We start from the raw sequence: 12,472 nt of genomic DNA on the forward strand, positions 1-12,472 counted from the left end.
TTTATCTCTTCGTATAAACATAGATCATATGCTATGATCGAATCACGTGGATGTTGTATTTAGTTTTTATTTTCTTGCTTTATTTTACATTCTTTTTCACGTCAAGCTCCTTTCAATATTTTTCTTTTTTGTTTTATTATCGTGGTGACAAATTAAAATAATAGATGATTTAATTATATTATCATTTTGTGCATTTTGATCTTATTTTCACTACTAAAGAATACAAATTTATCAAACACTTTTCAAATTTTGGTTATTTAGTTTGAATGTCTCTTAAATTTTAAAATTGGTTCAATTAGTCTTTAAATTTTTTAAATTTTTGTGTAAGCCATTATTAAGAAAAGTTTCTAACCATTTTTCTCAATGCAAGAAAGGGTCTAAAAAAGTAGGAAAGCTCTATGAAAGCCATTGATTCCAACTAATAATGGGAGTTACTTCATTTTTTATGGTCTACGCTCCGAATTGATACTCAACAATTATCTAACATTAATTAAATTTTTATTTTTTAAAGAAGTATTATGGTTAATTTTAAAATTTTAAAGACTAATTAGGTGTATTTTAACATTTAAGGGTATTTGAGAAAAAAAATCAAAATTCAATGGTTAATTTATCTTTAAAAAATAAAATAACTTTTAATATATTATTCTCATTTTTTTTTCTTTGTAAGTAAGTATTCATTGAAAAAAATCTCAATGCGTCTATAGATTAAGTTAAAATATACCTCGAATCTCACAAACTAAGAAGTAAGAGAAATATTTAATTTAAAATACCGATATATCCTTACAACATAAAGAATATATAAACATGCCGAATGAAATCTTCAATAAAAAACACTTTGCACTTCTTTCTTCATTCTTTTAGCATTATTAAGTTTTTTATTTCTCATTTTCAAATTGAAAATTAAAAATTATTTTTGTATATTCAAGTGAAATGCAAAAAAACTTTTCCAAAACAAACATAGTGCAGTATGTTGTTCTATTTTCTTGAAAAAATATGAAAACGAATGTAAAACAAATACTAAGTAACAATTGGATTTACGTTTAATCTCTATATTTTTTTAAGTAGAAATTTTGATAAAAATTAAAGCTAGCAGAGTGATAAAATTAAATACTTTATATTTATAAGGTCATAAGATTAAATATTAGTGATTTAGTTTGACCTTTATTTTAATAAACAAAAAAAATATAAAAAGTATTTTAAAAATTCACTTTATTGATATGGTTTGGAAAAATGCACTATTTACTTATACAGTGGACCGTCTGGGCCCAACCTAGCCCATCTCTCTCGGCCTAGCCTGACCCATCTTTCCTTAGCCCAACTTGGCCTATATCTCTCGGCCCAGCTTGGCCTATCTTCCTTTGACCCAGCCTGGCCCTACGCCAGTCCGCAACAACATCATTGTAACTTTTATTGGGTATTTGTGCGCCTGTCTCAGATTCCATCATCATTAATGGCGGATTCGATTTACATTAATAGAGGTCCCGTCACCACCATGCTGCCACCTGAGAATCTCCACCGGCGCCGGATGCTCAATCTCATCACCTACAGATGCACGACATATGCGTACAAGAGAGCCTCTTCTCCTCTTATATCAATCAGTTTTTTTTAGAACCAAGATATGTTTTGCCCTCTGATCTACTGATACGTTGCATTTTTCTTACTTCTTTACTCACTCGAGCGTCGGAGTGCTTACAGGTACCAGTTGCCCTTCGGACGAACCTATAGCCAGAGCCTGTGCCCTGCATTTGCAATCCCATCTCCGATCATTCCCTTTGATCAGGAAGGAATATATAGTAATATAGAAGATAAGATAAACCCCTCAAAGAAACTTGATTTCTTTTTTTTTTTTTTTTCTCAATGAGAATTCGAAAATACTAATTTTTATATACCTATTAAGTAAATTTACATGTGTAATAAACCTCAAACCATGTGAGTAAACACACAAATTTTCTATTAATGGTAGTTGTCACTGCAAGAGGAAAAACTTTACTTGATAATAAAAAATCGCTACTAGACTTGCTTAAAATTGTTGATAATTTTTTTTTTCTAGTGATTATCTAGCAATTTAAGAATTTGAGAGCTTAAGACGTATACAAAAAAAAAAAAAATTACCTGTAATTTCGAATCACTTACAAGAGTCAACATTAACGGTAACTATAAATTGTTGGTAATAGTTCCCCTTTATAGGCAGTTTCCGCACCAATTCATTTTGTTAGTGATGGAGCTAAGAAATAATTTTAGTCCGAGCCAAGAGCTAATTTTAGCCCTCGCCAAATTATAAAAATTATAATTATTCATACTAATATATAAAAAATTAAAAACCCAGCTGGGACCTTGTCCCACTGGCCAAAACTTGGCTCTGCCACTGCATTTTGCAAATGGTAACCAACCTTTAGAGGGTTTTAATATTGTTGCAGACAAAAATGTTATTTTTGCTAAAATCGTCAGTAATGAATCGCTGCTAATGACCCATATTCTGTTGCGGTTTAAACAAAATCGTCACAAATAAAAATCCAATGTTTTTATTGGTCGGTAGAGCAGCAGCGATTACAAAAAAAAAAGGGCAAAAGTCAACCGTTGGAAATGGACACCGACCCTTCACTAACAGTTTCGTGCTGACCGCCGCTAAAAGTTATCTTTTGCGACCATGTATGGAACTGTCAGAAAAATCAACTCCAAAACCCTTGATTTCTTATACTGTGTTGTCGGTAGCCTGAAGAAATTAAAAATTATATAACAATAGCTTATTTTTTAGATTATTCATTCGTTGACCTCAATCACACATTTTAAACATGTTACATGAAAGATTACATACATAAATATATACATAAATCCTTTACGATAATGCAAATAATTTATTATACATATTCGAAAGTTTGGAATACAACGAAATTGTGGGTTCGAAATTATCTCTATGCGAGATCGTGCAATTGCATGTACTTATTTTAAGAGTTACATTCAAACGAACTTATCCATTTATTTAATATCGCAGAGCAAATAGATTGTAAATTTTAAAAATGGTGAGATAGGTTCTATTTGTGATTGAGAAATCTTTCGACTTTTTCACGTTTTAAAAATATAGTTTATAAAAACTTAGAGACCCTACTATTACTTTAAAATGTATTGAATAAATTTATTAATTATAAGTACCGTCCATAAACATAACAAACACATAAAAATTATTGTAAAATTTCAAGTTTATAAATAATATACAATATAAGAAGATAAATATAATTTTTTACCTTAAATCTTAAATCCTAGATATTTGTTGTGGGGGAGGTGGTTGACTTTGACGTTGACTTGCATGCGCCGCCATCTGGTGAATGTGAAACTCGCTGGTTTGGACTTAGACTTAAATGTGGGCTCAATTGGACTTTTGACCTGCATGTGGATTGAAAAGCCTTTTTAATACATTTAACAGCCTCTTAATCCTAATTTAATTAGCATTCCATTACTATTTTTTTTTTAAAAAATATCCTTACAATAATAAACAATGTACAAATAATATATTAAGTTTTAATTTTTAATTTGTCAATTTAATTATTGCTACTATAAATATATGTTATACATATTTTTTGCACCATTTCTTATGGACTAAACTCAGTTCAGTAGGCCGGCTCAATCGCCTAAAACTCAGCAAGTTCCCAACAAAATTTCTAGCGAGCTCTCAACGATATACCCACAATACTTCTAGTTCGCTGGCCAACAGTTCAGCTCGCCAATCAACTTATTCAGTTCGCATAACAACATTGCTGCTGAATAATCGGAGGCAAGGACCCACATACTTTTGTGAGGCAAATCGGATCCTTGGTAATACAGAGCCCCATTCCCGATTTTATGGAGATGATAAAGATATCTTGTCTCCCATGATATTATCTCTACACTTTTGTATTTTATGCAATTGTAAACATATCTCACTATAAATAAGGGTCAATAACACCATTGTAAAGGAAGGATACTAAAAATATCATACTGTTACTCTGCCGAAATACCTAGGGAACAGTCGTAGAAGTAGGCATCGTTCTGGCCGAACTATGTAAAATTCTCTTGTCTTTGCTTCTACTTAGTTCTTCCTCTTTACATTTCGGCTCATTTTCTCATTGCGGGCCTACAAATCATGGTCGGCTGAATCTAAACGTCGACAATATATATTTTTAATGATTTATACTATTTTTAATATTTTTTAATTCGTATCACATTTTTCTTAATTTTTTCATTTAAAAACAATAATTATGCTTCAATAAATATATATTGTCTAAAAATTATGTATATTTATTGAAGTTTAACCATTGTTCTTAAGATAATAATTAGCATTTTGCTTCATTTAATTTTAATTTTTACATTATTCACTTGTTTTGTAGTACTATCTATTGGTATTTCTTAATATCTTCGTATTATCTTAATTGTATTTTATGTATTTTATTTTTAATTAAGCCCACTTTTATATAATATTATGGGGAGTTTAATTTGTTAGAATAAATTACATTCGATACCTTAATTTGAAGTTTTACTTTCATTTAATTCTATTTCACATCTCTCGTGTTTTTAAAAATTATATCAATTTCTTATTTCTCAAAAGAATTTTAAGGAATTCGTTTAAGTATACAAAACAGTAAGGGCATTATTGTAGCTTATAATCTAATAATAGAAAATAATTTAATTAAATTTTTGAATAGTCAAAATAGTCAATATAATTTTTTAAATACGATGAAAACTTCTTTTTTCCCTTACCAAATTTGGGGCATAGAGTGTACTTTATCGTTGTTTTTTTTAATTTTAGTTCATGTTATCTTTTCATTAGATTATGGTATGAAAATGTTATTTAAACACTTACTTTTTAACGTTTATGTATTGATGCGTAGTGTTTTATATAATATTAATATAAAAAAAATATTAATATTAATATACATTTCTTCGTCTAGGGAAAGATAGTTTTTGTTTTTCATGTAAGTTGAAAAATACTTTCTTTTCCACCTAGATGCTATCAAACACATCCTAAGACATTGTAATGGAGTATTTGGATGCATATTATATCTTCGAGCGATGAAGGGAAAAAACGTGACGCATGACATCTATTAATAAAAGGAATATGTGTTAGGTCGTGATTGACTCTTGGTGAATAAAAAGACGTGTTCCATGAGGGTAGTGATCGACTCTTGATGAATAAAAGGACGTGTTCCATGAGTGTAATGGCTTGTCTTCGATTTGTAGTCAAAATGGGCCAAATTAGTACTGTTTTCACCACAGTGGTGCAAGCTATCTATATATGACTTAAAAATCAGTGAATCTGTCCGAATACATGCCAAAAACAAGGTTATGTAATGGTTGAAGCAACTCAATGTTACCACGAGAAAGGTAATGTCGTGGTCAAGCTGACATCACACTTTCTTTATATTAAAAAAAAATCAAAATTACACAAATATTCTTGAAATTTGATATAAATACAATTAATATCTCTTATTTTTTGAAAATTACGCTAACTTGATCATATTATTCAAAAAATATGCTAAATTATCCTACAATGTTAGATTTATGTTGTATGGAATATGAAAGGAAATAAATATAGGAGGGTGCATCCAGGAATAGTGAATTGGGTGTTTCAAAAGTTTTTAGTGTGATAAAGAGTTTATACAAAAAATTATTTTATGCCTTTTTATAGTTTTGAAAATAATGCTATAAATGAAAATCGAAAGTGTTTCAATTATGAAAATTATATGTACGAGAGATAAAGTAGATAGCACATAGGATTTATAATATTCTGGTTCAACCCGATCTACTCTACTATTTTAGTTTCTCGTCAAAAAAATTTTAAAATCTATTACGAAATGTCTATTTAAAGAGAGTAACATTATTCTATATTACAATAGTTTTTTAAAGGTTTAGTTATAACCATTACAATAACTTTTACAACCCTTGGTTATAACATTTTTTAGTCTTTTTTATAGGAAAAGGTACTAACACATAACCTTTTCTGAAAGTACATGATGTAATTTAATAAAGCCTTGAGAATGTTGAGATTAATTTATTTTAAAATTAATACACCCTGTTTTCATGCACTTTGTGATCAACCCAAAGGCACTCTTATTAACATATCACATTTTGTAACATTTAATTACCTAATAAAATTATTTTTTAACTAAAAATAATATAAGATAGATACGTATTATCTCAACATAAAATATTTTTATTGTTACAACTTAACTCTCACTCTTAATCTGTATATTATGAGTGTATTAGTCTTTGTATATTATGGAGAGTGAGAGTTGGGCAGGATGACGGTGGAATCGGGTGTCGGAGAGAGATACGAAGGGAATCAGGTTTGAAACTATTCTCGAGATCTTGTATTACTTATGTCAAGTGATTACGCATGCATTTTATATTTTTAAATTATTCTTAATTAGTGTCTAATAAGTATTTAATAATTATATTTTTTAGAATAAAGATGTCTAATAGAGTGTTTTAAAAATTTAAAATGCCAGGCGACGTTTTGTAAAATACAAACTTTTTTTGTCTTTTGTCTTCTATCAGTATTTTGGTTAGAACTATACTATCAAGCTTAGCCTTTGCATATTATGAGTGCATTGATCTTGATGGCATCCACTATCCAATTGAGATGACTAAACTCAAAAGCATGAGACAAAACCCACTTGAAGCCATGGAAAGGGAGAAGTTGAGAGACAAGAACACATCTAAACCACCCAGAAATGGGGGCCCTTCTTCTCCAGGTACCCACTTTGCTATAAAGTGACGAGAAAGTGGGAACACAAAAGGCATGTATTTGGATGCTCCAGTTGCAAAAGCAAAGCAAAGCAAATCAAATCAATCCAATCCTTTATTCTGAAGTTATGCCCATCCTCAGTCAATCCAGTGTATAAGCATAAATTCCAATTCCAATTCCCAATCCCTTTTTCAACTTAGCTTTATTCCTATCCATCCATTCATTATCACTATTTAAACACTCATATGCAATATTTTTTATTAATTTTTTAAATAATATTTATACATTAATAAGTTAGATCTGTATATCAATACACGAATATCACTAAATATATCTTCTCCGTAAGTGCTCCTCTCTAAACAAAACACTTTTCTACCGATGTATAATTTCATCCATAACTTTAATAAACCGCTTATTCTCTTTTATTTTCAACGCAAAGAATACTCGATCAATGCGCTATTATGCACTCTTTCAAAGGTGGATTTGTGTCTCTCATTTTAGCAAAAACTATCATCTTACACGTATGTATTCAAATTCATTTTGTCTTTCCATAAATACTCAAATCATTGAAAGTTGGATGAATGTAATAATTATTAGAATAATTCTGCAAAATACGGAAACCATAAGAAAATGACTCAATCCCCAGTATCTCTTAGCCATCTTTAACTTTAATACCTCATTTTAGGTCTTCCCAAATATAATTAATCTTTTTATTTATATATTATATTATAAAAAATATATTATATTATATATATAAAATAAGAAAAATATAATTTAATTAGAGCTTTAAGGAATTACTTATTTATTTATAGAGACTAAGATTGACAAGTTAAAAAATACCCACATATTTTTAGATCATTTATTTTGAATTTATAAATAAAAACATCAGAAGTTAGTTAATATATTCTTAAATTCAGAAAACTCTCAAAATATTCGAGCGAAACCCTCAAGAGACTCTCCTAAAAACTATTACGTCGAGAATGTCTCTTGAATTTCCCCTCTTAGAGCCCTTCCCCTTGGACTTGAATTCACTTTTTTAAACATAATATAAAATATTTTGAAAAAATATTAATAGAATTTCATAACATAAAAGGGATGTTTGATTGTGTAATATTATATAGATAGTTAGCATACAAACAATTGAGTAATAATACGACTCAACAAAGTTGTTTATTCGATATTAAAAAAATTAAATTTATTCTATGTGAACGTGTTTTTATATTAATTAAATGCCATGAAAAATATCTAAAATTAAATAAACATTGAGTAAAGAAGATTCAAATTTGATTCTCTTATCATGGGTCAACCCAGTTTTTCATTTGTTTTTATAATTAGGAGGTAGTTCATACGTAAGTGTAAATTATAAAATAAAAAAATTAAATAAAAGAGTTATTTTTTATTATTTTTGGTTGTAAACAATTTTTTTTTCGTAAGTAAAAATATATTAACAGAAAAAATCGTAAAGTGTTAATAAGATAGGTTATGACATATCTTAAGCAACCACAAAAAAATGGACTAAACCAAAGAGAATCTCCAAAAATCAACTAAATATAAAAGTAATATTTTATCATATTCACACAAAATATATCGAAGGCAAAAACCATCAAGTTAGATCTGTAATCACCAGATCTTAAGCTTTGGAACCCTGTTGAGCTTTCTCAATTGTAATATTCTTTTTTCTCTCTTTCTTCAACTGATATGTAATAAAATCTTATTTTTAAGTGACTATTATAGTTTAATTTTTATTTTTAATATATATTTAAATTAATATTGAGATTTAATTTAATGACAAGGTTGATTTTGTTACGAGTCAAAGAATAGCTCATAACTTAGGATCGAGAGCGTTGCCAATTTTAGATCGATCAAATCTATTAAGTTATGAATTGGTTCTGATAAAGAAAAGAAAATTTATAATAAAAAATAAATTGATGGGAGTTGTAGAACATGGGAGCGAATGATTGAATTAAATTTGACAAGAGAAAATGTAAAGTGAAAATGAAAATAAGATTTTTTTTCATGTTCAAAATTTTGAAAACAATACAAAATTTAAAAACAAAAACAAAAAATAAAATCAAAAAATTCAATCAAATGGACCCTTATTTTGTTGTTAATTTTTTTATTTTATAATATAATTTTATAGATATATTTATTTTTAGTATTTTTTAATTAAAATATTAATATTCATAAAAATTGTAATTTTAAAATGGGGCAATGGCGGTGGAATCCGGTGGAAATAATAGGTAGGGAGCGGCGGAATTGACTTTGCGCAACCAGCTGCACCACCGCCTGGCGCGGCGGATACCATGGCATAGAAGGACGTGGGGTGCACGACACCACTGGAGAAATTCATTTGACATGGTCTCTTCATCCTCCGGGTCGCCCGCGACCATTCAAACCGTGTCCGACTCGTTTCGCCAGTTAGGTCCTCTTTAGACCAACCCACCCCATCCTCTCTTTAAAATAATAAAAACGTCAATTATGTAATGATTAATAAAATATGTTATTTTTTATTAATTAATAAAATTATTTTAAAATTTTAAAATAATGTATTTTGTTTAAAAATAATGAAAATTTAATAACTTAACTATTGCGCTAAGTCAATTATTAGCATTCTCTTATTATAATAATAATAATAATAATAATAATATTAAAATATGATGATTGAATGATAAACACGGAGTGGAAGCAACAGTTCGTCATGCTACCCATCCAACGTCGACAGGGACGCGTTCTCCCTACACGGGTGCCTTATCCCGCCTTCACGCCCTTGCTCTCCACTCTCCACCACGCGCCTAATCTCTCATTTTGTACTCATTTAGGGTGTTATTTAATTATTTGGTGGATTTGGTTCAGTTATTAAATTTAATAATTTTAATTAATTTAATTTATTTTATTTTTATATTAAAAAAATTAAAATAATTAAATCGATCAAATTTTTATTCTTTTTCAATTTTTATGGGGTTTTCCTTATTTTGTTTGTTTTTCTTTTCTTTTATATTTTTTAAATTTATTTGATTCGATTTAATTTTATTATTTTAATTAATTCAGTATTCGAACGAATCAAATTACATCTCTACTGTCACTACAATTTTATCTTTAAAAAAATAACTCTCATTACATGTCAAAATATATTATTTGTATAAAAATTTGATATATGTTCAATATATAATATGATATAATACATTAAGAGTTTCAATTATATTATAAATAAGGTATTAAATTAAATGTATTTCATATATTATTATTATTGTGCACTGTGAGAGTGATAAATTATTAAATTATAAGTCAATCTTAAAAAGGGTTCAATTTAAACTTTAAGATATTTTAAAAATAATGATTATTAACAATAAATATAAATGTAAATTTATAACAATAGCAACTATAAAAGTTGGATTTTAAACGAATAATGCTTAAACGCGTGAAGGGTGTGGTCACGTGGCGTTACAAAGCAAAGATAAGGATGTTATTGAGAAGCCACATTCTGTGTCCCTTCACTGCCCGGCTGTCTCTGCAAATCTATAAATGAGTCTCTCTCAAACTTCACCGTCTCCAGCGAGAGAGAGAGAGAGCCTTTTCATCTACTTTCGGATGTTTTTTGGGTTCCCAAACCCAAGCAATCCCTTTATAGTACTCACCCCGCTGGATCTTTCCAATTTCCCGCTAATATTTTGATTTTCCTCCCAATCCAGATTCCTTTCCCCTTTCGAGCAACGGGGTGTCCATTTCTTCCCGTTTCTTGGAAACTTTCTTGGAAAATCTTCCGACCCAGAAATCACAGCAAAGGACAAATGTTGTCTTTGGAGGCTTCCCGCACGGGCAGACAGTTCCAGCGATACGACGAAGGCTGCCGCCAAGTCGTAGGGTTCGTTCCGCTTCCTCCCTTCTTGTTTTTCTCTATGTTAGGGTTTTCATTTCCCGTGTTTGGTTTGGTTGCTGAGAAAACGGATGTTTTCGATCTCGAATTTTACAATCTAATCTTTGGTTTTGAATTTCAGATGCATACCCTACAGATACAAGAAAGGCAACCAATATATTGAAGATCTAGAAGTTCTTCTAATCAGCTCCCAAAAGGGCCAATCCTTTTTCTTCCCAAAGGTGATTTACTTCGCCATTTTTCTCGAGATTTATATTTTCGCATCGTTTCTTAAACACGGAAAAAGCACTCTGTTTGTCCCTCTTTGTTCGATTGATTAATGTGTATTTGTTTCCTAACTTTTCAGGGAGGTTGGGAAATTGATGAGTCGATGGAAGAGGCTGCTTCTCGAGAGACCCAAGAAGAAGCTGGTGTTATCGGCTTTGTTGAGGTTTGTAAGATCTTAGAATTCATATAGCGAACCTTATTAAGAGGGACGAAGGCTTTGATTTGATATATTGTTTGTTGCTCCTGCTACTGCTGTAATTAATTTGAATCTCTTTTAACTTATTGCAGTGTCAATTGGGTAAATGGAGATTTCAGAGCAAAAGCCAAAACACAATTCACGAGGGATACATGTTCCCCATGCGAGTTACTAAGGAATTAGATTCATGGCCTGAGAAAAATGTTCGCCAGAGAATTTGGGTATGTCCAGCTCCCCAATCTTCTCTATTTTGATCCATCATGTTAGAACATTTTCGAAATTAATGAAAACGTGCTAGCTCTAGAAGCCATAATTTGTTTTTGAATCAACACCTCGATTGGGTTTTACGCCGAAGAACAAGCACTGATCATTGATTGTTTTGTGTTGGACAGATGAGTGTGGATGAAGCTAGAGAAGTATGCGCACATCCATGGATGAAGAAGGCTCTGGATGAATTCGTTCGTCGACTAGTTCTGCAGCAACAAAAGGAGGAGGAAAACCAGACAAGCTGCGCCATTCAGTTCTTTAGGACGGAGGAACAGAGAATTGTAGGCATTGGAGCTCAGAATGGAGAGGAAGAAGTTGGACTGTTGCCCTGTTAATCAGATTCATCATCCACGTCCTTCCAACTCCAAGATGAGCCGCAGAAGATTAGAAGTAGCAGCAGTTAGAGAGAAGAAGACGATGGTGTACAATTTACAACCACCCCTCAATTCTTTGATTCATCATACAGATGTTTTTCTTTTTCATTTCTTTTCTTTGGTCTTCCTTTTCCTCCCCTCTTAACGACGCATGATGTTCTTGAGCTTGTAATATCATGGCAACTGGGACGTTGTGTGAACATTAATCTTCAATCCAATTCTTTCATTCATACAGACCCATCTCTTTTCTTCTATACTCTTTTCTTCTATACTGATGATAATTGATTCATGGTTGCATTTCATATTATCAGAGATTTGAGTATTTATGTTCGACTTCTCAGTTTTAGAAATAAATCTCTTTGAAAATAAAAACGTAAGTAAGGCCATTGCCAACGTGAGTTAGAATTGCCCGCCAACCCAAAATTTGGAGAGCTATTATTTCAAACGCTGCACTTTATTTACCTTGTCACTAGTTAAATATTTGTTGGGTTTTAAATTATTTAATAAATTTGTTGAGCGAAAATTACTTACCAACCCAAAATTTGGAGTGCCATCTCTAATGCCGCTCTTTATTTGTTTGTCACTGGTTAAATATTTGTTGAGTTTTAAATTATTTAACAAATTTGTTGAGCGAAAATTACTCGCCAACCCAAAATTTGGAGCGTCATGTCCTTTCTATTTATCTTGTTATTAGTTAAATATTTGTTAAGCTTTAAATTATTTAACAAAGTTGTTGAGCGAAAATTGCTCACCAATCCAAAATTTGGAGTGCCATC

The 12,472-nt window shown here is 30.4% G+C and overlaps 1 protein-coding gene across 1 annotated transcript; it reads left to right on the forward strand.

Moving 5' to 3' along the window:
* The first annotated feature begins 10,212 nt into the window (after window positions 1-10,212).
* LOC127794059 (nudix hydrolase 18, mitochondrial-like) lies at window positions 10,213-11,930 on the forward strand. The gene is made up of 5 exons (XM_052324940.1): window positions 10,213-10,580; window positions 10,714-10,813; window positions 10,939-11,022; window positions 11,148-11,276; window positions 11,448-11,930. The coding sequence occupies exons 1-5, from the start codon at window positions 10,507-10,509 to the stop codon at window positions 11,655-11,657; spliced, it is 597 nt and encodes a 198-aa protein (XP_052180900.1). The 5' UTR covers window positions 10,213-10,506; the 3' UTR covers window positions 11,658-11,930.
* The last annotated feature ends 542 nt before the right edge of the window (window positions 11,931-12,472 follow it).

The sequence above is a fragment of the Diospyros lotus genome, chromosome 2 (genome assembly GCF_014633365.1).
Source record: "Diospyros lotus cultivar Yz01 chromosome 2, ASM1463336v1, whole genome shotgun sequence".
Taxonomy (NCBI): domain Eukaryota; kingdom Viridiplantae; phylum Streptophyta; class Magnoliopsida; order Ericales; family Ebenaceae; genus Diospyros; species Diospyros lotus.

Bases quoted from the DNA above. Each gene is read 5' to 3' on its own strand.
- LOC127794059 (XM_052324940.1), top strand. From the start codon at position 10,507: ATGTTGTCTTTGGAGGCTTCCCGCACGGGCAGACAGTTCCAGCGATAC. The intron at 10,581-10,713 runs GTTCGTTCCGCT...TTTGAATTTCAG, and splicing joins GGCTGCCGCCAAGTCGTAGG to ATGCATACCCTACAGATACA. The intron at 11,277-11,447 runs GTATGTCCAGCT...TGTGTTGGACAG, and splicing joins ATGTTCGCCAGAGAATTTGG to ATGAGTGTGGATGAAGCTAG.